The sequence below is a fragment of the Wolffia australiana genome, chromosome 3, assembly GCF_029677425.1.
Source record: "Wolffia australiana isolate 7733 chromosome 3, ASM2967742v1".
Lineage (NCBI taxonomy): Eukaryota > Viridiplantae > Streptophyta > Magnoliopsida > Alismatales > Araceae > Wolffia > Wolffia australiana.
This window is the reverse complement of record NC_135837.1, coordinates 1509943-1536439: the sequence shown is the minus strand read 5'-3', so window position 1 is coordinate 1536439 and position 26497 is coordinate 1509943. Positions and strand designations below refer to the sequence as shown.

At 42.0% G+C, this 26497-nt stretch overlaps 2 protein-coding genes and 1 long non-coding RNA gene across 3 annotated transcripts; all 3 read right to left on the bottom strand.

The window, feature by feature from the left end:
• Positions 1-2725: 2725 nt before the first annotated feature.
• Positions 2726-5351, bottom strand: LOC144700568 (elongation factor 1-delta-like). Its single transcript, XM_078572004.1, has 8 exons — positions 5232-5351; positions 4676-4763; positions 4492-4608; positions 4317-4404; positions 3600-3726; positions 3232-3345; positions 2981-3142; positions 2726-2846 (listed from the first exon to the last, which is right to left on the bottom strand). Coding segments are annotated over exons 2-8 (696 nt in total). The 5' UTR covers positions 4762-4763; positions 5232-5351; the 3' UTR covers positions 2726-2844.
• Positions 5352-8496: 3145 nt separating this feature from the next.
• On the bottom strand, positions 8497-9026 carry LOC144700569 (uncharacterized). The gene is made up of 2 exons (XR_013580791.1): positions 8818-9026; positions 8497-8692 (listed from the first exon to the last, which is right to left on the bottom strand). It is a non-coding gene; the product is annotated as an uncharacterized LOC144700569 (long non-coding RNA).
• Positions 9027-11978: 2952 nt separating this feature from the next.
• Positions 11979-25053, bottom strand: LOC144700567 (protein phosphatase 2C 50-like). The gene is made up of 4 exons (XM_078572002.1): positions 24079-25053; positions 23195-23542; positions 22397-22502; positions 11979-12452 (listed from the first exon to the last, which is right to left on the bottom strand). Exons 1-4 carry the CDS (start codon positions 24793-24795, stop codon positions 12103-12105), a joined length of 1521 nt encoding a protein of 506 aa, XP_078428128.1. The 5' UTR covers positions 24796-25053; the 3' UTR covers positions 11979-12102.
• Between the last annotated feature and the right edge of the window lie 1444 nt (positions 25054-26497).

The window sequence follows — 26497 nt, the reverse complement described above, 5'->3', positions numbered from 1 at the left end:
TACACACCCAGAGAGAGAAAGAGAGATCAAGAGAGAGAGGGACACACCCAGAGAGAGAAAGAGAAACTAAGAGAGAGAGGGACACACCCAGAGAGAGAAAGAGAGATCAAGAGAGAGAGGGACACACCCAGAGAGAGAAAGAGAAACTAAGAGAGAGAGGGACACACCCAGAGAGAGAAAGAGAGATCAAGAGAGAGAGGGACACACACAGAGAGAGAAAGAGAAACGAAGAGAGAGAGGGACACACCCAGAGAGAGAAAGAGAGACCGAGAGAGAGAGAGAGAGGGACACACCCAGTGAGAGAAAGAGAGACCAGGAGAGAGAGGGACGCACAGAGCGAAAGACACACAAAGAGAGAGAAAGAGAGACGAAGAGACAGAAAAACCAAGAGAGAGAAAGAGAGACCAAGAGAGCGAGTTACACAGAAGAAGAGAGACCGAGAGAGAGGGACAGAGAGAGAAAGAGAGACCAAGAGAGCGAGTTACACAGAAGAGAGACCGAGAGAGGGACACAGAGAGAGAGGGACACAGAGAGAGAAAGAGAGACCAAGAGTGAGAGAGACAGAGAGAGAGAGAGGGAGAGAGAGAGAGAGAAAGAGAGAGAGAGGGAGAGAGAGAGAGAAAGAGAGACCCAGAGAGTGAGGGACACAGAGAGAGAGAGAGACACAGAGAGAGAGAGAGAGAGAGAGAGAGAGAGAGAGAGAGAGAGAGAGAAAGAGAGACCCAGAGAGTGAGGGACACAGAGAGAGAGGGACATAGAGAGAAGAGAGAAAGAGAGAGAAAGAGACCAAGAGAGAGAGAAAGAGAGACTAAGAGAGAGAGAAAGAGAGACTAAGAGAGAGAGAAAGAGAGACTAAGAGAGAGAGAAAGAGAGACTAAGAGAGAGAAAGAGAGACTAAGAGAGAGAAAGAGTCCAAGAGAGAGAGAGAGAGACTAAGAGAGAGAGAAAGAGAGACTAAGAGAGAGAAAGAGTCCGAGAGAGAGAGAGACTAAGAGAGAGAGAGAGAAAGAGACCAAGAGAGAGAAAGAGAGACTAAGAGAGAGAAAGAGACCAAGAGAGAGAAAGAGAGAGAGACTAAGAGAGAGGGAAAGAGATCAAGAGAGAGAAAGAGAGACTAAGAGAGAGTAGGCATCGGGGATCAGATCGGATCGTTCGAATCTTGATCAACAGATTCGAACGAACAAAAGCCAATTCGAACGAACAATTTGGTTTGATCGTGTTCGATTGCCATTTGTACGATCTTGTTCGAACAAGTTCGAACCATTTCAAACAAATGGCAAGCGGCGCCATCGACTCTCTGGCAGCCGCCGGCACTGCTGGCGGTCGCGGCAGCCGCTGGCCGGCGCGAGCGGCTGCTGGCAGGCGCTGGCGGCCGCTGGTTGGTGCTGGGCAGCCGCTGGTTGGGCTGGGCGGCCACTGGCCGGCGCTGCTGAGCGGCACTGGCGACGCCAGATTCGAACATTCGATTCGATCCGATTCGAACAACGTGTTCGAATCAGATCGTTTTCGAACATTTGATGCGGACAGCCACCTTGTTCGAACAATCCGATCCGAACAGATGCTCAGTTTGGGTTCGGATCGGATTTGAACGGGGCAGATCGGTGTTCGGATTCGATCGTTCGAATGCCCGATCCGATCGATCATTCGAACGATCTGTCTGAATCCCCGAAGCCTAAGAGAGAGAGAAAGAGAGACTAAGAGAGAGAGAGAGAGAGAGAGAGAGAGAGAGAGAGAGAGAGAGAGAGAGAGAGAGAGAGAGAGAGAGAGAGAAAGAGACCAAGAGAGAGAAAGAGAGACTAAGAGAGAGAGAAAGAGACCAAGAGAGAGAAAGAGAGACAAAGAGAGACAGAGAGACAAAGAGAGAGAAAGAGAGACTAAGAGAAAGAGAGAAAGAGAGAAAGAGATCAAGAGATCAAGAGAGAGAAAGAGAGACTAAGAGAAAGAGATCAAGAGATCAAGAGAGAGAAAGAGAGACTAAGAGAAAGAGAGAAAGAGAGAAAGAGACCAAGAGAGAGAGAAAGAGAGACCCAAAGAGAGAGGGACCCAGAGAGAGAAACCAGTAGGGAGAAAGAGAGACCGAGAGAGAGGAAGGCAGAGAGAGAGAGGAGAGGGTGACAGACAGTCTGTGTTACAGGGACGCTGTCAGAGGAGGATGGTATTAAATGCAAGTTATTTTCATGAGGAAATGCAAGTTCAAGACCTCCCCATCCTTGATGTGCCGTTTCCAACTTGTGATTCAAACCAATTGGAAACATTCCTCGACCCGTTCACCCTCAATCTTGACCTCAATTCTTGGGATTAAATGCAAGTTATTTTCATGAAGAAATACCGCACAAATGGATCGTATAAAAGTGGCTTTAACAAATTTGAAAATTTTTATTCAATGAAAATTTGAAGTTTCATAAATCACATTTCCTGAAGTTTTCACCTTGGGCTAAGGTTTCTTCAACAAAAAATTTGTTAGCATCTATTCCTTAATCACAAAACATATATAAGCTTCTAGGATTATTCGAGGATTATTTTAGAATAATCCTAGAAAATACCTCTCACAATAGGATTATTCAATCCTTCTAGGTTTGCACAAATTCTAGGATTATTCTATCCTTCTAACTGACAGAAGAATGTCAGGTTTGCAAAAATTTTGCACAAAGTTGGCGTCTCTATTTCATGATCATTATTAAATGCGACGCCAAAAGGACAACAACTTCGATCAGAAAAGAGCAAAGAAATAAAGAAAATACCACTCAATTAGGAAACAAGTCTCCTTGGCAACAAAGATCCGAGACGTAGAAGGATAGAATAATGTGGACTCACAAAAGCCCACCCTTAAACTAGCCAAGCAAATCCTGCAGGAACGGAACAAAAAACCCAGATTAGATAATACTTAAATAGAAAAAGAGAAAAAAACTTAAAAAGAAAAGAGACAAAATCTTGTTGAATGAAATGGGTGAAACTCCAAGAAAGAAAATTTTCAACTCACAAATCTTGTTGAATGCGACGATATCACAGCTCTGGATGTACTCGCTTGCCGGCTCGGCGGTGAGGTGATCTTCGATCAGACCGTCAACGGAGACCAAATCATCAATGATCGTCATCATGATCTGAAGCTTCTTGATTCCATACCCCACAGGAACAAGCTTAGCTGGAAAATTTTAGAGAAAACTAATTTAATTCCCTTTCTTAAGATGCAAAAAATAAAATTTTAGAATAATTAAAATTAGGAAAACCCACATGCGCCCCAGGTCAAACCCTCCATCTGGACGGCCCTCACTGATTCTTCAAGTTTCTTCATGTCGGTTTCATCGTCCCACGGCTTAATATCCATGAGAACGGATGACTTCCCAGCTGTGAAGCAAAAGAGAATTCAATATAATTTTATCAATATACTCTCAACAAAAGGTTTTGGTGACTTTGGCACCATATTTTATATCTTCAGGGAAATAATCGGACAGGTTAACCTTTCAAACGATTATAGTTATCAGTTACTCGGGTAAATGGTTTTCTTTCAGAAAAGTCTCTAAGGAAAAAAATAAATCATCATTTAATATCAGCAAACAATTATGTCAATTAATAAGGAGTTGATTCAGGGGATAACTTACATTCTTTCTTCTTGCCAGATGCTTTCGCTGCTGCTGCCCGCGCTTCGGAGGCTGCCTTCTCCTCTTCAGTCTCCTCTCCAAATAGATCAATATCATCGTCATCATCCTCCTCCTCTGCAGCTGGTGCCTGAAATGATCATCTTCATCATCATCATCATTAATAGTGGCGCAGATGAGAAAAAAGCATCCACTAGACCCCACATGAAACATCCGAGAATCTCACTCATTTAATCGAAAGTAAATCATTAACTTGTACACTTCCTTCAGAGCTTTAGATCTCGATTAAGAAACCCCGGTTTTACTAATTCCACTACATCGAAACCTATAGCGAAGAATTTGAAAAACTTAATGAACCATGTTCCATCAAGCAATCTACGATATGAGGATTCAGTTCACAGAATGAGACACCAACTATGATTGCATGGAAAGATGTTTTGAAATATGATTCTGTAAAGTGATCTATTAAATGGTACTACTAACCAAACCGTATCTAAAATGACGTAATTATCTGTGAATTTTTTAAGAAATTTGATCAAGAAAATGGCGATCTCTGGCTTCGATTCTCACACGGAGATAACAATCAGGAATCCCTAACAAATCCATTGGAAACATGATTTTGTAAAGTGATCTATCAATGCAATGATAATCTTCATCGCGTTTTCTCTGAAATGGTGTGATGATGATCTATCAACCAAGAAAAATGTCGAAATAATTAACCTTAGCATCAGAAATTGGAGGAGAAGGGGGAGCTACTTCAACGGCAGAAGAAGAAACGACCACGCCGCTGCCGGCTTCACTCACTCCGCTGAAGAGCACACTTTGTTCAGAGGACATTCCAAAGAACGCATATCAAAGTTTTCAATTGAACTCAAGAAGAAAGGGAAATGGTGACCTTAGCTTCAGAAGGGCATCGATGTGCTTGTACCAACGTGAAATGTTGAGGTATTCTGAAGATGGTGGCGAGGGAAGCGCGCCATAGACAGCGAGATCATCCTTAGATGCTTGATATCTGATGAAAATAAGGTTAAACTTGATATCCATTTCGCAATCAGTTTAAACTAATTAGATGAACTTACCCAGAGATGTAACTCCGCGTCAGGAGATACTCGTCAAGCTTTTGGAGGCCGGACGGGGAGCTGAAGTCGGAGAAAGAAACAGCCATGGCTAAACAAAAACGAAATAACCATCAGCGACGGAAAATATACAATAAAATCTTAAATTTCGGAGCTTTACTAGATCAATTGTCTATGCAGAACACTATTGTAAACAACGAATTCGACAATAGAAACTGATTATCCAATCTGGACTCTGCAAGAAGAGTGAAAGAGATATTTTCAAGATGCAACACGCTACAAGATCAATTCAGCACATAGAAAACTGTCATATTGTAGGCAAAGAACGAATTTTCAACACGTTCGAACTGAAATTCCACTCCAGAGTCCGCAAGAGGAGTAAAAGAGATATCTATGAAGTGCAATACGTTACAATATCAATTCTCTTTAAAGAAAAATATCACAAATCACAGGCAAAGAACGATTTTTAAAACATGTTCGTCTGAATTCCCAATTCTGGATCCGCAAGAAGAGCAAAAGAGAAATCTTCACGAATAACTCTGCAAACAATTTGCAATACCTTCGGCTGAGATCGAAGAAGAGGAAGATCGCCGAGCAGTCTTGAAGTACACAACTTCTTTCCTAGCGGCGCTAGGGTTTTATAAGACCTTTGATCAGCACGATGACGAAATGGACGGTCAAGATCTCACTTAGATCTAATCTCAGACGTCCATTTATACCCGGTTCTCTGGAGTGGGGAAAAACATAACTATTAATTATTATTTGGAAACTTGGTTTGATGATTTTTTTTATTGTAGAAAGATATTTTTATGGAATTTCTCACGGAGAATGTACAGATGATTAAGATTGTTTTTTTTTAATAACAACACGATTAAGATTGTTAACTCGTGAAATTAAAGAGCTCAAGGAAAACAATAGTTAAATCACTAAAATGTTTGAAGTCCAACCTAGAGGGAATCCAATCCAGTTATAATGTGGCTAAATTCAAGGATTATTTTGTTAGGACTCAAGATATAATTCAGAACTTTGGCTTTCAGAAATTCAGGCATAGATATTATTCAGAATGTACAAACTTATCAATATACTCTGTAATGTCTACGAGTTTCATCATGATTTCAAAGTGAATATAATAGTAGAACTCTTAAATTACCTACCTAATTATATTTATTACTAATTATATTTATTAATACAATCTACTCCATGCACTATAATTTGATCCATTTTGCTCTCTATTGGTGATTACAATAATAATAAAGGACCGTGTAAAGTAAGGACTGTTTAAAATTACTAATTCCAAATATCTTAAACTAGATTAATTTTTAAAATTTTAGTGCTGTCATGATGAATTTCCAAGCAATAAACTTAATATGCTTTAAAACCAAAAAAAGAAGTAATTTTAACACAAAATATTTAATTTGAACAAATGATTTCGTCTATTTGTTTACTAAATGCTACATATCAAGGTATTTTAATTTGTAATAATTTTATCACAGTCCTGGAGAGTAGACTATTTTGAAATCAAAATGGTTTTTGTAATGCCAACTCTTGCGTATTACACATATGAAGCAAAGGCTTCTATCATTATGGAATAATATGCTACGTGTGATATTAAAAATATTTATATCTAGTGATATTTTGGAAGATAATATTTGGATGAATTAAATAATATTTATTATTATTAATTCGAACATTTTGTGAATTTTTAGGGTCATCGAATGGAAACTCTTACCATATCATATTTGACGAATAATAGACCCTATTTACATCATGAGATTAAAAAATTAAACGATTATCATATACAAAGGGAATTAAAATACAATTATTCAACCCCTCTCAAAAGCACACAAGCTCTTAGAGATATACACAAATTTCAGTATTATTATAAAGTTTGGTAACTCTTAGCTATCATGAAAATTTAGGCAACTAATTTATCTCTTGCTTATCTCTTGATTGTATCTAAGACAGATCCAAATTAGCCAACTCATATTTTTTAACTTATAAATCAAAGCTCATCTCTTGTTCACTTCTAAGACTGAGAAATCAAATTTCTAAATTAATGTGATATGCATGTTAACGTTATGTAATGAAAATCATTTTATTCAAGTACCAATAGCCCCAATGTTTTTTCAGAGACAACAACTCCATTACTATCTACCCTTAATTTCTCATAACAAAAGTTTTAAAACGAAGGTTCTGGTGGAGTTTTATGAAAGGGACCATATCGTGTTTCTCCAATAATTAACGTAAACTAAAGGATGTCATGATGTTTGTTCAGTACATCATTTCAAGATCATTTTCATTGACACATGCATGATTTATTTTGTAAATGAATATTTATGAAACTTGGTGCCGATTTCCATGCCAAATTAACTAAAATACTATTATAGTCCCATGAGTATCAGAGATATCCAGATAAAGAAGTACATTCCTGGAAATAAAAAACAAATGATAATCATACAAGGACAACAAGAGAATCAGGAGGGACACAACTAAGAAACTTTGTGATCATGATCAAGAGGAAAATTTATCCAAAATCAAGAAGTTGACACGCCAAATATCTTCTAATGAATGCAAAAAATCCTCAATAACTTCTATTCAACTTTCCATTTTCTTTATGCAAAGCAACAATTACTGAAAAAATCAAGCGAGGGAGAAACAAATGAAATCAATAAATGAAAAAATCAAGGACTAAAATGTATGCATCTATGGTTATGCATATCGAATATTGAAGACTTGTACAACCTTCTCGAAACTTTGTTGTGAGATGTATTTTGGTAAAAAATAAGGTTATTTCTATTATTCAGATGGCTTGGCCGATTACATAGTGTGAGAAGGTGCAGAATAGTAACAAATATATCTTCGCTTGGCACCCTCCTTGTGGGTTTGTCTTTTTGTTCTCTTGGGCACTATTTTGGCTAACTCATATTCATATAATCTCCTTGGTTTTTGGTGGGCTCGAAATTCATACCATTAGACATCAAGATATATTTGGACCGCACACATGCTTAGCCCAAAGTAAAGCACTGACTTAAGGCAGTGTCTTGATTAGATTTAACTTCTAATCATGCCAAGTTGAAGCTCTAGCAGCAGAGTTCTAAGTTATTTTGATGTGCTCTACCTCGCGTATCAAGCACATTGAGTGCATTTTCTTGTTTTTTAATCCTTAACATTATTTCCCTTAAATGTTGTAGCCTTCCTTGTGAGAGGCCCACATAAAACTACCTTCTGACTTCATGTTGTCTTTTTTTGTCGAAGTCTATCCCTACAAAGACCACCAAAGACATCCAATTCACGATACGAACCACAACGGTTTGTATCATATTTAATCACAAACATATCATAAATATATATCTTTCCTTGTTTTAGTTTAAGATCACATCAGAAGATCATGTTCTGACTCCAACAATGGAACACAACGGAATGAATGAACCCAGTCTCATTCAGGTCTATCACAAATTCAAGTAAATGAATCAGTTTGGCCAGTCTTTCCCCAAGAGTGAAAATGCATACAAAGATAACTTATGACCTCTCCTAAATTCCAGAACCCAGCCTTAAGATCAACAGCCAATTTTGCCACAATATTACATTTTAATATGTAAACTAAAACAAGGAAAAATATATGTTTTATAAACAATTTGGGCAATTTGGGCAGATATAGGCTTATCAGTTTTATAAACAATAAAAAAACATGACGAGATGATCAACACAAGCTATAATTATGGCTCATTCTCCTGAGAGAATAGGGAGTTGGAAAGGACACGATTTTTTTTTTAAGTCTTCCAATCTGTCAGGAATTTTTTTTTTCTCAAGTACATACATGTTGGTTGACTAAATGCAACTTTTCCTCTTCTAATGAAAACATTTATCATCCCATGCTATATACATTACCAAAAAAATCAATCTACTTACAAAATATGGTTTTTAGACCAATTCCTCACAACTCCAGATCAGAGGTCTAACCTCTACTTGCCTACCCACGAACTCTCAATAATCACACCCTTGCCTTCTGAGATCACTCCGCTGGATATAGCATATGAACAAGGCAAAGTTAGACAAGGAGGGATTTTCTAAAAATTGAACTGAGGCAAAATTTGTGAATAACTAGTGAAATGTGCAAACGAATGGGACATAACACATCGCCATACCTATGACACCCATTCAACAGGAAAGCCTCTCTTCCTCAGTGGGGACTAAAAAATTCCAATCGATGGAATCATATGCCTTTGCAAACTTAAATTTCCACATGAACTTCTTTGTCACTTTTCTCTTCCTTGTAACATATTTATCTCTATATCTCTTTCTACCTCTGTCTCGATCCTTAATCTTTATCTCAATCTCTATCTTTTCTCAGATATTAGGCAGAGGCAAAAAAAAAAAACAGAAAATACCTCAACTGCAAAAGGGCATCTATGTGGCTGAACCATCTGAACACATTAATGAAATCCGAAGAATGCCGTGGAGAAATGGCAGCGTAGACAGTAATATCATCCTTGGAAGGTTGGTACCTGAATCATATCTTCCGTATAAACAGTAATAATATCAGACAGATGAAGTTCTATTTTAGATGCTACTACCCAGTGATGTAGCTACGAGTGAGTAGATAATCATCGAGTTTTTCTAGGCCCGAATGTGAGTTCAGATTGTAGAATTCCAGAACCATTTCAACCCTGCAGAGTGCAGATTCAAGATTACATGTGAAAAGATACTCAAATAAAGCAAAAAATAAAGATGATGTGGGGTTTAGTTTTCGTAACATTCGTATGAACCATCTCAAAAAATAAAGCAAAAGTCCAAAACCATTTCAAATTGCAAAAATACGATACCATGCATTTGGATTAGTTAAGAATTCACCGATTCCAATAATTTTTAATAAACGAAAATCAAATGAAGAATTAAGATTCACTGATTACGGGATTCATCAAGCAGATCGCCATAAAAATGAACTGGAGTGGCCAATATGCCGTTCGAGGAAAATAAATAGATAGCAAACGAATCATTAGCTGCAATAGATGGTAAATTGAAAGAATCTGACTCTAATGAACGGATTTTAAACAAACAAGCAGGTTGAACAGGTAGAAAAGTAGGGGGAAGAAACAAATGATACATCTCGACGACAGATGAGAATCAAAATCTTAAGACAAAGACGATCTTTGTTTCGGATAATCATAGGCATCTCATGAAGTTTCGGAGAAAGTTCGCGGGGAGATTTTCAGATCTGTAGAAAGCAAAAAACTGAAATAACAATACAAGATCCGTTTCGTAATTCCGGCTCTATCATTTCGTCCGATCGTGAATACAAGATCCGTTCCGGTGGAACTCACCTTCCTAGTCTTTCTCCGTCGATGTCCCGATAGAGAGAGAGAGAGAGATCGTCAAAAAATAACTCTCTATCTATCTCTCTCTCCATCTCCCTATATATATCTCTGTCTCTATCTTTATCTCCTTCTCCATCTTCGTCTCTATCTCTATATCTATGTCTATCTATATGCCTATCTCTCTCTCTATCTCTATTTCTATCTCTATCTCTACGTCTATCTCTATCTCTATGTCTATCTCTATGTGTATGCCTATTTCTATTTCTCCATCTCTATATATCTCTATATATTCTCTATCTTTATCTTGATGTCTCTGTCTTTGTCTATGTATATGTCTTTGTCTCTGTCTTTATCTCTATTTCTATCTTTATCTTGATATCTCTGTCTCTGTCTCTACTTCTATCTTTATCTTGATCTCTATGTCTCTCTATCTCTATTTCAATCACTATCTCTAACTTTATCTTTATCTGAATCTCTACCTCTATCTCTGTCTCTACATTAATCTCTATCTCTATCTCTATCTCTACCTTAATCTATATCTCAATCTGTCTCTCTCCATCTTCATGTCTATGTCTATCTCTATCTATACATCTTTCTATATTTAAATATCTGTATCTATCTTTATCTCTTTCTCTATTTATATTTCTGTATCTATCTTTATCTCTATATCTATCTCTATCTCTATCTTTATCTCTATCTCTATTTCTATCTCTATCTCTCTCTATCTTTATCTCTATCTCCAATGTCCCATCTTATATGGGTCATCTATGTAGGACACAGCTATCTGTCCTGTCCAATACCTATTAATGAATATCTCATTATCTTCGTCAACGCTTATGGATTATAAATATAAAGGCTGATCTTTGTTATCCAATTGTTGATATGAAAGCCACACATTGAAGGTGGCATTATTCTTATAAGAACTACATTTAATGGAGACTATCTATATAATTATCTATGCCTCTATAAATCCAGTACCTCCAACCTCAAATTATCTACTCATTTTTTGTTAATCCTCCAATATTTCACTCTACTAGTGTGAGCACTGCTTAATTATTTCCATTCTTTGGCTCTTTTTGCTGCCATCTAAATTCACAGTAAAAAAAATCTAATAAGGCAAGAACATATACTTTCCTGAAAAACATCCAGGGAGAATAACATGGTCAGAATCTCTAAAGAAATGAATATTATTTATCTGCAACAGTGTATGGAAGGATTTTCTGTGTAGTCCCTTATAGGGATCGTCAAACATCATCCCTCACGTCACATGTCACCGTGATGGACACATGACAGATGATGTGATGGTGATGGATGGGGCGTGACGGTGACGCGTGACGGGCTGCACGTGACGGTGATGGGATACCTCGAACGCGTGACATGATGACAGGTCCGTCACAGATGATGACCGTGACGGATTAACATAGTATAATAAATAATATTATACTTCGACTACGTTTATTAAAATAGTAAAAATAAATATTATTATTTCCGTCACTGGTGATGGCGTCACGGTGACGGTGACGTGACGGAACGAGGAAGAAGGGACGCGCGACGAGTACGTGACGGAATTTTTCAAAATCCTCGGACGCGTGACGAGACGGTAACGTGACAAACATTTCGTCACGTCACCGTTCGTCACGCATCGTCATCCGTCCTGTCACGTCCGGGGCGTCACGTCCCGGACGTGCCGTTCCCTAGTTCGACAATTGAATCTCCTTAGGAAAGAAAATAGTTTTTTATAGAGATCTGAAGACGAGTCACTTCAAAAAACAGCATATGGCAAAGTAAAAAAGCTGCTCTTGGCCAAAAAAACTCAAGAGGGATATAAAATAATGAGGCGGGTTGTTTCTAACGTCAAAGTCAAGGTCAAAGTCAAAGTAAAATATCTGTCCATGGCCATGGACCCCAGATTCTACTGAGCAAAAAGGTAGCCACCCACCAGGACAGATCTCGAGGAAGAACATCGCAGAAGAACTCAGCAAGAACAACAATTGAATGAGCCGGAAAAAACATGGACTTTTGTGAAAATGTACAGGACTCTTGATGCACAGAAAAATAAGAAATCTTCGGCGGAATAGACGACGGGCCATCTCAAAAACCCAGCCCTGTGGGAGGTCAATATTCCGCCGGGGGTTTGACCCTGACCCTCCGACGCGGTCTCAGGTCAACCACAATAATCGTGATGTTGTCCTTGCTTCCCTTCTGTAGGGCGAGCTTCATAAGATAGTCGGCAGCCGCCTGTGCCGCCGGGTCAACGCCGATTTCTCTCTCTACGGAAGCGGCTCCGTCACCGTTCTTTCTGTACCAGAGGAGGATGCGTTTACGAGCTGCGTTACAGACTTCTTCATTGGATAAGACGTCCCACAGGCCATCGGTGGCGAGGACGAGCACCTCGTCTTCTCTGGACCGGCGGAGACAGTTGACCTCAGGATCCGCGATGACCCAGGGCTTCAGATATCGATCTCCTACAAAAGTCAGAGTTCAAATCAAGGTAACTCACGACAATGTTCTCGTAACAGGTTAAGTTAGGAATTGAGATATGTAAACAAATAGATATTTCATTTAAAATTCCACAAAAATACAACAAATCTATGAATGGCTTGTTCCAAACGCTAGTCCAGTACCATGTCAAATAAATACAGCGGCACTCGCCGCAATTAAATAAAAGGGAAGCAAGACTCAACTCGGCGGCAAGTAACACTCGGCACATCTTTTCTCTCTTAATTGTCGTCCTATTGTTCCTTTTCATCTTCTTTTCTAAACGTCTCATTTTGATAGCATCCAAATTTGGCTGGTGGATGACGTCCTCCAGGGACGTCATCGGTACCTCTCTTTCTCTCCCGCCCGTTCTTTGTTGTTTATTATATCGATTCTGGACGTTTCCGCCTTCGGACATCAAGATATCCTTGCAAATTCCACTCACATTGGGGATCATTGATCAATACATTACAAGAAAGCATTAATTGGTAACAGAGCACGTTGTATCTGAAAAACACAAATCCAAGATGCCTAAAAAGACGTCCAAATGGGAGACGAAAGCGTAAGGAAGATGGACAGCAGCATCGTCAACCTCCACACGACCGTGTTAGCCATGGATCAGATGATGGATGCATTATTTTCAATGATGGAGAATCACTTTCAAAAAATGATTCCTCCCTTCCGCGCTCTTCATATGAATGCTTGATGCTAGCGAGTCAATTGTCAAAGCCATGATTGGCGATGGAAGTCCTTTCCACCACTAGAAGCTCTGCATCCTTGCTAGATCGGGATGATCCTGTGGAACTGTCTCCACTGAACCTACTGTGTCCTCCTTGCTTATCACATCTGTCATCGCCGCTGTCAGCACCATCATCACATCATGTTTGGGCTCCTGAAACTCTGCAACCTCATGGGGGATTGATACGACTCCCTTGTAAATCTTCCACAATGAAAAGATCCAGCAAGTTCTCCGGAGGAAAGGAAATTCAAGGGGTAGAGAGAGAGATGGAAGGGAAGGACGTCGACGGAATCAGCACGTCGAGAATAGGAAGGAGGGAGGGATAATGAGAGAGAGTGACGGGGTTGTGCACGCCACTGGCTCCCGATTGTCTTCTCGTTGCAGGGGTGGCCTTCTGCAAGGGAGAGAGAGATGAGCGAGAGCCTTGACCTAAGGTTGTTCGTAGGAAATACTTACGAGGATCAAAGGTCCTCTGCCGGCCTTGGATGAGCCCCCTTAAGGCTGCGGTATTGGGCTCTGCTGGGCCGGATCGCCAGCTTTCTGTCTGGGCTGGTGGCGACGTTCATAGACCCGGGAGTGGATCATATCGGGGATGCATCCTACTAACCACTTTCTTGATGGAGTGGGTTGTTCATGTGCGAACTGGACTATTCAAACTTTATGAACCAGGCCTGTCCAGACAGCCGGTGGATTCTGAATCCGTCCTGCACGTACCTGACCTGAGAGGATTTACCTTTGAATCTGATACCCTTAAAGAATCTCAGGACTCTTCTGGGCTCATCGGCTGGACCGGCTATCGAGAAAAAAATGTGGGATCAAATAGTAGTTCAAGGCGGCCCAGGCCACCCCTTTCCAGACTGTTGGAGTTCAGTATTGCAAATGGACCCAGACAAGTGCTGTCCTGGTCATTCTCAATGATTCTGACCTCCACTGTCCACCTCTGCCGTCCGTCGTCTTTGCTGCCACCACTTTCAACGTCCCGTCCTTCGGCTCTTCCCCTGTCAGCCGTGTCTCTCCCATTGCCTTTTCTCCACCGCCAGTGGCCAAGGCCTATCCGGTCCACTGACAGAAAATCTTCCACGCCACTGTCGACTCCCTAGGCTGTCGCCGTTGATTCTTCCTGTTCAGCCTTGTCGCCTCCATCCGCGGTCTTCCCTCTCCATCATCAACAGCTCTAGTCCACCGCTGTCGACAATTGCCATTAATGCACTACAGTTACCATCGACGTGCATCTTCTGATCACCTCAGTTGACATTCACCCTTCTCCTCCAATGTTGCCGTTACGGTTAATTGCCGGCCTCCGTCGTTCCCTACATCCTCTGCCGCTGTGATCAGCCATTCACGATTTACATCAACACACAGAGACCGCCACCATTCACCTCCACTGTTTGCAACCTCCCTCGGTCATGAGGAGAGGCCAGCTCTCCCCCCATGCGGGACATCCCTCCATGCGTAACCTCCATTCACAGCTGCCGTAACCCCCAATGCGACACACATTTACAACCTCCTCAGCCATGATCAGCCGTTCCCAAACCCTTGCCGCCATGATCAGCTGGTCCCAAACCCTTGTGGATCTAGAATGTAATCCCTGATTTCTAGAATGTAGCTTGTGGATCCAGCATTATCAGTCTCGCCATAATCAGTATCATGTCCGTGTTACCTAGAAGCAATTTGTGGATGGTGGATGAGGCACAGTTGACAGCAGCTTGACGGCAAATGGTAGTTAGCACCAGGCTGACAGAGAAGATTGAGGAGTTGGGCTGACATGCAGGCTCTCCTCTGGATCGTCCTGGAGGAGGGTGAGTGAAGGTGGCAGAGGTGGGCTGGCAGGGGAGAAGTCAGAGGAGTTTTGATGGGCTATCAAACATGGCAGAAGATGGACGCTATGGTCAGACAACTTGGCCAACTCCACCGTACTATCTCGATAGGCCTGGTATTTGGGGACCCTAATGAGGTCGGTGATCATGGAGGTGGTGGTGACTGGAGGATTCCAGCCACCAGGACTGGCATGGCTTAGAGGCCCAGTGGGCAATTTCATGGTCAACTGATATGATACCGGGCCGCTGTTATGCTAAACAACGGTGCGGTATGGAATCCAAGCCCTTCTATCAGCCCAATTAGGCCCAAACCGATGGGCCTCCTTCCGTATATATACAAGGAAGGAAGACTACGAGGACATGGAAAAAGTTACATCGTGAGTTCCCTCTCTCTTTCCCTTCTTGAACTTCATAACCCTCTTCCTCTGTTACCTCTCGTCCTAACCTTTCCTCCTTGGCCTTCGCCGGTTTCTTCTCCTCCAGCAAGAAAGCAACTCTTATCCAAGGGAATCGCTAGGCAGCTGCACGAAGGAAGTACAATCAGCCACTCCAGAGTTGGATCTACATCTCTCTCTCTCTCTCGATCTCGACCTCTTATTCTACTGATCCCGTGGAGTTTCCGGATTTGCATTAAATCTTGGTGACAGTTTGATAGAACTCCAAATACTTTGCTTGAAAATTGTCACCAACAGACACTGATGTCCAACAGTGTCCCTCCGAGAGAGAAAGGAGGGGGGGGGGTGTTGAGAAAGAGGAGTGAGAGAGAGAGAGATAGCCGGTGGAGTCGATGACGCCGGAGCAGAGAGATCCTTGCTCCTCGCGTGCAGGGACGATCGACTACGAGAGGAACAGTGAGATTGAGTTGAGGATGAGGGAGTATGCAAAAGCACTCACCTGGGAACCAAAACTGCTCCATCCCGTGTTGTGGGCGCCCTAAGAACTGCTGTGGCCTGGCTTGTCGTGGGCCAGGCCGTTGCCATCGTGTTTGGGCCGATGCCGTCGTTCGTAGATGCGCCTTAGGATCATTCACAGTTACGGTTCAAGAAATTTAAAAGCATTGTCTAAGAAATACAATTTTTCGAATTCCACAGATACGTTACAAGAACGTATCATCAACCTGATGGTGAGACCTCTCCTGCCAGCACCATAAAATTGAGGGAGGTCAGGTGCACAGAATGGAGTTAAGGAGGAGAAAAACAACCTAGGCAATCAGGAGGAGAGCAATACAGGTGTCACACCACAGCCTCCAGAAGCAAAACAGTCAAAGACAGACCTACGTCTAGGCAATACTGGTGAGGCGTCAAGTGTCCATGAGTCCACCACCAAGCACGAGTCTGGAAGATGACAGATAGTCATTGGAAACAGGGGCCTAACATTGGACTTTGGTCAGTCATAGGAGTATAAGGAGGTCGGCATCACAAACCTAAAACCACGAGAGAAGAGCGTGCAGCTGATATCAGACCCATCATTGATGCCTCTGGAAGAATCAGAAGAGAGAACCCAAAAATTGGCAGAAGCAAATGGGAGCACACAGTCGGCGAGGCTGACAGTGGAGGAAAGTTCCAAGTGGCATCGAAGCAGAGAGCAGGATGTCATAGCAACTATGACCTCTTCATACCACGAGACAAGAAGTGGAGGTAATTCGCTTAGGGGAATACGGGCACCCCAGAGGTCCAGGAGGTTCCCAACAGGAGATATAATAATTTTTAAAGGCGTGCCTACAGAAAGGGAAAGTTTTTCCTGCGGGACAAGGGAAGGAAGGGCATGGGTGAAAGCTCGAAGGGCCTGCAATGGTGGAAGCTGAGGCAGTTGGGAGGGTAAGGGAGCTGAGGCAATATTCAAAAGGGAAAGCAACATTGATCGCAGATGACACTGTGACGGAGAAGGAGACGAGCCATGGGAGAGGCAGGGAGGATGAGAGGGACCTGATCATGAATCAACAGGTAAGCACAGTGACCGAGGTAGTGGAGCTTCGGAAGAAGTCAGAGTCGATCCCTTCATAAGTGAAGTGTGTATCTTGGAATGTGTGCAGACTCCAGAATGCGAGAAGGCGCGGTATGGTGGGGAGATACTTGAAAGAATGGGGCACTAAGGTGGTCTGCTTACAAGAGACCATGATGTAAAGTTGTGTAGCAAGGGAGAGGAATCTGGTGTGATGAGGATTTCTAAATGGTTTCCTGGTAGAGAATGCAATGGGGCGCTCCGGGGTCCGGTGATTGCCAAGAATGACTTGGTGTTTTACACAAAACAAGCATGGATGGGATAATTTGTGGCTACAGTGAAGCTGAAACAGACCATCTCGGTTTTTTGGTCTCATAACACATAATCTACAAACTTTGCTCTATGGGGAGCTATGTGTAGAGGTATCCGCCTTCCCGGGCTTCCATTGCTGTTTGGGGGAGAATTCAATGTAACATTGCAGACATAGAATCAACCTAATGCAGCTGGTGGGCAAGACCCAGGTATGGCAGGGTACACGACAGGGGCGTACGTTCAGGTTCCTTATGGGACTGAACAGGGAGTATAAGGGGTTACAAAGATCCTTAAAAGGGAACATGATCCAAACCTAGAGGAGGCAATCCAAACCTAGAGGAGGCAACCCAGCAGGTATCCTTCGTATGGGAACAACAATGAGGACCAGGAAACAAGACTGATGGCCAAGACTAAACAGCAGAAGTATCCACCAGATGGTCACCATGGTGCAACTACAAAAAAAATCAGAAAAAAAGGGAGATGGAGGCCCAGATCAAAAGGTGCAAGGCGCCAGATCACAATATGGATCCAATCTGCATTGCTTGTATTGCAAAAATAAGAATCATACGAAAGATACCTGCTGGGTTCTCCATGGACGACCTTCCAAGCCAGCACAGGCCTATGCTACTGATGCAAGGGATGGGATGGAGATGCCCAAGGCAATGCCCAAGGAAGTGACACTGTTACGAATGTTTCCAAATTTACAGCTGAAGATTATGTTAATCTCAAAGAAGAATTAGAGAAACACAATATTATGATTAGCTCTACAGCTATGGCCTGAACTGGAGAGCTGCCTATTTTTTGTAATCATATTGTTTAAGATCGGATCATTCATACTGGACAACAGACCATATGGCCCTTCATTGTTCCAAGTTTTGTAATTACATTCTGTATCAAGGAGACGGGCGAGTATTCACTGCAGTTGGAGAAGTATTACCAGTGACTGGTATTGGAAATGTAAAAGTTGTGGGCCTCGGTATCATTAAATGTGTTTTGCATGTACCTGGCCTCAAAGCACAGCTCATCTCACCACAAATATTTGTTAAAGATTTAAATCTTGTTTTCTCTGTAGCTCCTGATGGTATTTTCGTTTATGACAAGGCAAAGAACCTGAGGATTTCACCTTTTAAGATGAAGAATGGGCTCGTGTATGCGAGCAACGAAGCTGGTGGAAATCAGGCATCTTATCATCTTGTACAAGAAGCTAAGTGGAGCAGACAAGTGGAGCAGATCAACCTTATGCATTCCCGTCTTGGGCACTGACATGCAACGGTTTTTTTCCAACAAATATCAAAAGAAGAAACGTCGGCACGTGTGAGATCACACGTGCAGAAGTACTATAAATAAAAGGAGAGGCGGGAAAAGCAAGGGTATCAACAAATTCGAATGCCAGTTGCGGCAAGGTCTGGGGAAAGCAGGAAGAGGCCTGCCAACCAGATCGGGGGAGATTCCGGGGATCTCCATCAGCAACTTTTCTCTTTCAAGCTTTTACTTCTTGTTCTACTTGTTCGGAAACAAATGTTATGATCGATGATCTTGGAATAAGTCGACATTGGATCTATACTGATTACGTTTTTTGAGATCTATGTCAGGCACCCTTCATTTGAACTTGTGAACTTTATGTTTTACATGCCTTGTAAAGATGTGAATAAATCCAACCTCAGTTGTGAGACATGCCAATTTTCTAAACATAAACGTACATCCTTCAGGGGGAGGAGTGAACAGAGAACTGTACCATTTGTGCATATTCACTGTGACGTGTGGGGCCATCCTCTACTACAGCCTTGACAGGGTCTAGATGGTTCACTGCATTTGTTTAGAATCGCACACGACTGACATGGGTATACCTCTTAAAGTCCAAATCAGATGTCTCAATGGTGGTTCAGGACTTCTTCCGGATAGTGAAGAATCAATTTGATATTCCTCCTATATCAAGGCACAGGGGTCATCCATGAGTCATCCTGCGTATATACCCCCACAGAAAAATGGGGTTGCTGAACGGCAGATAGGCCATGTGACCGCCATTGCTTGCTCTCTGCTTATTCACTATGAGGTGCTGAACTATTCTGGGGGGGAGGCTATCTTAACATCTGTGCATATCATCAACAGACTGCCATCAAGAGCATTGGGATATGAAAGCCCTGCAGACCTGACGATGAGGTTTTACTCTAATAATCAACTGAAAACAGATTTTACACCTAAGTTATTTGGGTGCACATCTTTCGTAAATGTTCACAACCTGGAAGATAAATTCAGTCCCAGGTCCATGAAGTGCTTTTTCTTGGGTTATTCACACACCCATAAAGGTTATAAGTGTTATTACCCTGAGTCAATGAAATTCCTTGCATCAGCTAATGTAATGTTCCATGACTGGGAAAGCTTCAAATCTTCCAAGCAGCCCACAGACAAGGAATATTCTCAAGTACGAGGACCTCAGGAAGTTACTGAAGTATCCCATCCTTTGATTCCAGGAAACGGTTTGCAGGTTTCATCGGAACAACTTCCAGATTTTCCAATGGAAGATATGGAGTTACCATCAACCAACGATCAGCTGGGCACAGCTGCTCCCAGTGTGCGACGAAGAATATGGAAATAGAGAGAATGAGAATAAAGTGGAAGACTCTGATGAAGACAAAGATCGACCAAGAGTAGTCAAGGAAGATGATCTCATTGGTCGGTCAATTGCCGAAAGGAAGGCCATGAGGGAATACACGCAAGGCAACAGATACCCACTCTCCAATGTGGTGGGATATCACCATCTAGGACCTGATTATTGATCCTTTATTGCAGCAGTCCATTCTGTCTATACCAAGAACACACTGGGATGCTATTAAAGATGTGAATTGGAAGAAGGCTATGGATGCAGAAATGGTAGCACTGATAAAAAATGAAACATGGGAGATTGTTCAAGCGCCAAAGAGTAAATGTCCAGTTTGATGTAGATGGGTATTTACTGAGAAGTATAGAGCAAAGAGCAGTATGGAACAGTATAAAGTTGGGTTAATAGCCAAAGGCTACACACAATCCTATGGTATTGATTACAGGGAGACTTTTGCACCGGTTGCAAAGCTAAACCATTAGGATCTGTTGCGGATATTATGAGAAGGAACCAGAACAGACAGTTTGTAAATTGAAGATATCTCTTTATAGACTAAAGCAGTCTCCAAGAGCATGGTTTGGGAAGTTCTCATGCAGCATGAAGAGCATGGATTATTTCCAGAGTAATGGTGACCATACCCTCTTTGTGAAGCCCTCTGAATGTGGTAAGATTTCAGTCCCGCTGGCATATGTAGATGACATTATTATTTCAGGGGATGATGTTAGCTCGCTCCATGGCTGGTCGGCATTTGACCTAGCCGCCAGTTAGAGCAAGAGAAAGAGGCGGGAGAGAAAAAGAAGACTTGTTGTTTATTCCTTAGGGTTTCTCTGGTTTAAACCCAGAGACATACAAGTAAACGGGCTGGGCCCACAAGTAAATGCGCTAGTGGATTGGAGAGTTAGTGGGCCTCTTATACGTGGGTCCCACATTTACAGAAAACAAAGAAAGAAAGAGAGAAATAAAAAGAAACGCAAGACATAAATGTAAGCTCCTCTGCTAACAGATGATGATGCAGGAAACCTGGCCTTAAGTGCCAAGCTGTCTGAGACATTTGAAATTAAGTCACATGGGAGGGTCAGGTATTTCCTAGGTATTAAAGTGGCCTACTCTTCCCAGGGTATATTCATCTCACAACATATATTATTCTTGATCTTCTGCAAGAGACAAAGATGAGTGGATGCAAACCATCTCATGTGCCTATTGACGCAAATACAAGGCTTGGCTTCTGTGAAGAAGAAGCAAAAGTGGACAAAGGACAATATCAGAGGCTAACTGGAAATCTCATCTACTTGAATCATACACCGTCTGATTTAGCCTTTGCAGTTAGGTTATTGAGTTGATTTATGGATAGTCCTCGACAATCTCATTCGCAGGCAGTATGTCATGTGTTGGCATATTTGAAGGGATCTGCAGGTCATGGTATTTTCTTCAACCGAAATGGTGGCACCAATGTAGAGGTGTATACAGATGCAGACTTTGGAGGATCCGCAGTGGATAGACAGTCAACTACAGGCTACTGTAAATTCCTATGAGGGAATGTAATTGCTTGGAGCAGTAAGAAGCAATCGGCTTGTCTAGCGTGGAAGCTGAATACAGAGTACTAGTGAAAGGCATCAGCGAAACTCTGTGGATAAGAAATATCTTTGCAGAGCTTGGATTGGCCCAGAATAAGCCCACAGTTGTGTACTGTGACAGTACGGCAGCAATTGGTATTGCTCATAACCCTATCCTGCATGACAGAACCAAGCACATTGAGCAAACACTGGATCAGAGAGAAGATTGACCAAGGAAATGTTCAAATAAAACATGTCAAATCAGCTGGTCAAGTGGCTGATATCCTCACCAAAGGGTTGATGAGGCCGCTCTTTGACTGATTGGTGAGCAAGCTGGGAATTCGAAGCATCTATTCACCAGCTTGAGGGGGTTATTCGTTTCTTTCTCAACGGGCCCAATAACATTAGGGTCCAATTGTAACCCCATAAACGGGGAAAGACCATAGAAATAAGGATGTTGTTTTTCGTTTTTCATCTTAGAAACCCTAGCCACTGCCAGGTCCGCAGCTAGCAGAAGAGAAAGGAAAACTAGCAACAAGTATCTCTTCATTAAAAAAAGGGTTACTAACTGATCAGAAGTTTTTTGCATCTATAGTTTCATCTGGCCAAGATGATGATAAACATCCATGCAATAGAAAATTCAAAATCTTTTGACGGAGACCAATAATCCCAGTGAACGTATAATGATAGAAGTACACAAAAATAGGACGGTTCCAACAATTCGAAGCTTCGCATACAGAAAATATGGTTCAAATTTCAAATTGTGAAAATTTCACAATTTAGCAAATATGAAAATTTCAAAACTTTACATCTACAGCTACTTTGAAGGACACATTGTGCATATTACATAAAAACACAATCTACTAAATGCAGACATAAAAAATAGAAGACTAGGAACCTGATATTCATTCAAAATGCCAGAAGAACGTCATTAATATAATAATAGAAAAATTACAGATAAATCACCTACCTATTGACCTCGACATTGCGAGAACACCAAAGACGCGATACCCATTCCAGCGTATGACCTTTCCTCCTGCATTTTCAATCCTTCTATATTCATCCTCCCTGTTGGGCTGAACCATGCAGATATCAATTCTTTGAAAAGAAAATAGAAGAAAGTCACAATTTTTTCCTAAAAGTATTGCTACTTTGATCAATTCTTGGCGCTCTGATCTAGGGTTTAGCACTTGGTAACATCAAGGTCAACGTCAAGCCTCAGTGATGATGATAACTATGTTGAGGAATTCTTGAGTGGTTGACAATGATGGTAACAGGGTGTCCAGTGACGGTTGACAGTCGACATTGAAGTTACCAGGGTATCAGGGATGGTTGAAAAAACTGTCAACCTCATCAACGTCAACTTCACTGTCATCAGTTGACTGTTGACGTTCACAAAGATGACGATCTCCGTTGACGATAAGAATGTTATCAGCAATCTGTCAACCATCTCTCACCATCTTCATCAATGTCATGAGTTATTGTCCGTTTACAAAACAAACCCTACGTTGACTTCTGTTGATGATGATAACGTTATTAGCAATTTGTCAACCGTCTGTCACCGTCATCATCAATGTCATGCGTTATTCTCTATGTTCAGAACAAACCATACGTTGAATTTTGTTGACGATGACAACATCATCCGCAATACCTCAACCATTGGTCACTTGTCATGCTGTATTTTCCATGGACAACGCAAACCCTACTCTGAGTTCATTTTACTGAGAAGAAATTCAGAAAAATATTGAATCTACGGAGCATTTCATACCTTGTGATCAACTGATAAAGGAACCGGCTCCTTGCCACGACAGATTACTGCCCTGGAATCTCCGCAGTTTGCAACGATAATATGAGACGAAAAAACCAGAGCAACAACAGCAGTTGATCCAACAGTCTCTGGACCAACAGGCTCTGAAGAACAGCAATCACTGTTGTTAACTCTGCAACGCTTTCCTCCGACCTCTGCATCCACTTTGAGAAAGCAGCTGGAAAAAACACTCTCCCACTTCTTCTTGCATTCGTCAGCACCTAAGTTGCTGCCACTTGGGTCCTCATTAAGATTCATCATCTCCTCTTCTAGTGCAATATGCATCCGCTCTCGACAGTAATTAGCCACCTGGATGGATAATTTTTTTTTTTGAATTAAGGATGGATAAATTTATGTTATATGATGATCTTAAACAAGTATGCAAACTCTATATTTATATCTTTCTCTTTCTATCTCGCTGTCTCTCTGTGCCTGTCTCTCTCTGCCTCCATCTCTCGCTATATATTATGTGTATTTAAGAAGAGTACCCATGAGATATTAACTTAAAGCAAGCAGATTAACTCTCAATATCTGTGTCTTTAACCTCCTATCTCTCACTAAGAAGAGTACAAATGAGATATGACCAAAGAAAATCATATGAACTCACTCAATCTCTCTCTGTAAGATGAGTGCCCGAGCGATATGACCATAAACAAACATCTGAACTTTATGACTCCGTCTATCTCTCTCTTTAAGGCTTGTACCAGTAAGATATGACCAATAACAGGCATATGAACTCTCTATCTCTCTCGCCCTATTAAGAATACATGTGAGATATGACCATAAACCAAGCATATGAATTCTCCCTATCTCTATCTATCTATCTATCTCTCTAAGAAGAGTACCTGGGCGCCACCATGGCCATCATAAACAGCAAAAAAATGTCCAGAAGAGTGGGCAAGATCTTTATGCAAGTCACCATCGACAGAGGCGGCCGAGGATCTCATCCATGGCGGAAGAACTAGAAACTGTGGCATCACAGTTGTGGCATCTTCCATCTCCGGCCGCTTTCCACAGATAGAAACAAGCCCCCAATGTGGCATATGATTCAGTGACAGACTCCGTTGTCTCGTCCTCTCACCAAGAATTTCCCCCAACTTCACGGAAGAACAGCCCGATTCCTCCTCCAACGAAGATTCCACGGCCCCGATAATCAAACTATTGACCGCATCCCCCTCGAAGATCGAAAACTCCTCGGTCGAACTGCAGATGCTACTATCATCGCTGAAGAAAGCAAGAGAATTGAAGCTCTCCTGCCACTGATCCGACGTCGCAAGGGTTTCCTCATCCTCACTCTTTTCTTCCCCGTCTTCGATCCTCAGCTTCTGATACTCGCGCCCGCCGTCACACCCGGCGGCAAAATCTTCCCCAACATCGCTTTTCTCGCCGGAAGAAGAGCATTCAGCCTCTGACGCAGACTTCTTCCGCTTGATCTCGGCCGCAGAACCGCCATCGGGAGCTGCGTTCTTCATCGAACCAGCTTTCCGAACTAATCCAAGAACGGCGGCAGATCTATACCTTAATCTCCAAGAAAACGTCGAGATTTGGGATGATTCTGCCATGGATGAATTCTCGGAAGCTCCATTGAAACGAATGGAAGAAAAACACCGATTCCAACATTGATTTCAAGTAACATCGGACCTAAAATTCTACGATGAACAGGAAAAGGCAAGAAGAATCACCACCGAGAACCGAGGAAGATCCGCCTCGACGTCTTCGATTCCTGGATCTGCGGCGCGACAATCGATCAGTAAAATATTCGGAGAACGGGGGGAAGATCGAGGGGGAAATGGCATCGCTGTTCTAACGAACTATCTCCTCCCGACTTTATCTCTTTTTTATATCCTTAAATAGGTATAAATAGAGAGTTTTATCTCTTTCTCTCTCTAGCTTGCCAATGGTCAAAGGATGTCTGTTCATTCAATTTATATTCTCTCCCTAAGTCTGTCTGTTTAGGGTTCTACATTTAGGATCGAGGACCAGTTTGACCGGACTAAACCGGTCAAACTGGTTCGCAAGTGAATTTTAATTTTTTTTAAAATTTCAAGAAAAATATTAAATGTAACTCGCCGGAGAGGTTTCTGTTGAGCTCTTATTATGCAGGGACGTGGACATGACGGGTTTTTCGTCCTGGGCCAAAAAAATCATCCCGTCCAAGGATTTGAACGGAATTCTGGTCGACACTTCGTCTCGAGGACCACCGGACGGGATGGTTTTCGTCCCATGGGATGAAAAAACTGTCCGTTCGGAGGTCTTGGACAATGGACGGACGAATCTGGACGAAAAACCGTTGGATTTACATCTGACAGTTGAAATGTAGCTATGTGGCCTCGCTATGACAATTTGCATCAAAGTCCTTGTAATTTTACGTGCGTGCAAACTGACGCCCCTCAGAAATAGTTGTACATATGTCCCTTTGCATTCTCTCTCCTATGTATTTCCCGACAAAAACTTAGAAAAATCTATATTAATATATTAAAAATATAAAATGGGTTTTTTGTCTGGGATGAGGGACGGGACGGGTTTTTCCCTGGATGGGACGAAAATTCATCCGGGAAGGACTGGACGGGATGGTTTTCGCACCGTCGGACGAAAAATTCGTCCCTCCTTAGTTCCTGCACTGAGTTTGGACGTCGGACAGGATGAAATTTGTCCCGTCCCGTCCATCGTTCACGTTCGGGATGATCTGGAACTATAAGAGCTCATCATAGCCGCCATATATTTGATGCAGAGGGGTTCTTCTTTGAAGGTCGGCTGCAATAACCCATCAATAGCTCTTTCTTCTCTATTGAACATTTCTTCCTTATCCGCTGACCCTGATAGTTATACACGAAGAAAGGAAAGTGTGGAGGCAGAAAGGTTCCTCTACATCAAGTGAAGGGAGATTGAGAGAGAGGGGGGGGAAGAAGGGGAGGGAGGTGAAGGGGCATTCATTACAAGCGATTTTAAAGCTCGTCATGTGGATATTCAACAACCCCATCAACATAAATTTTCTACTTTGACTTGACATTGACTAGTCAACTTGACAGACTAGGACCGGTCTGAACCAGGCCAGGACTGAACACGAACGGACCGGAGCTGGACCGAACTTTAGGAAAGGTTTCAGTCTTTATTAAAAACCTGGATCAGATCGTGACGTTCAAACCCTATGTCTATCTATGAGTTTCTTTCTCTCTTTCTCTCTCTTGCTTGTCAGTGGAATAAGGATGGGTGTTCCTTTAAGTCAAACTCTTTCACTAAGTCTATCTTTCTAAGAGTATATTT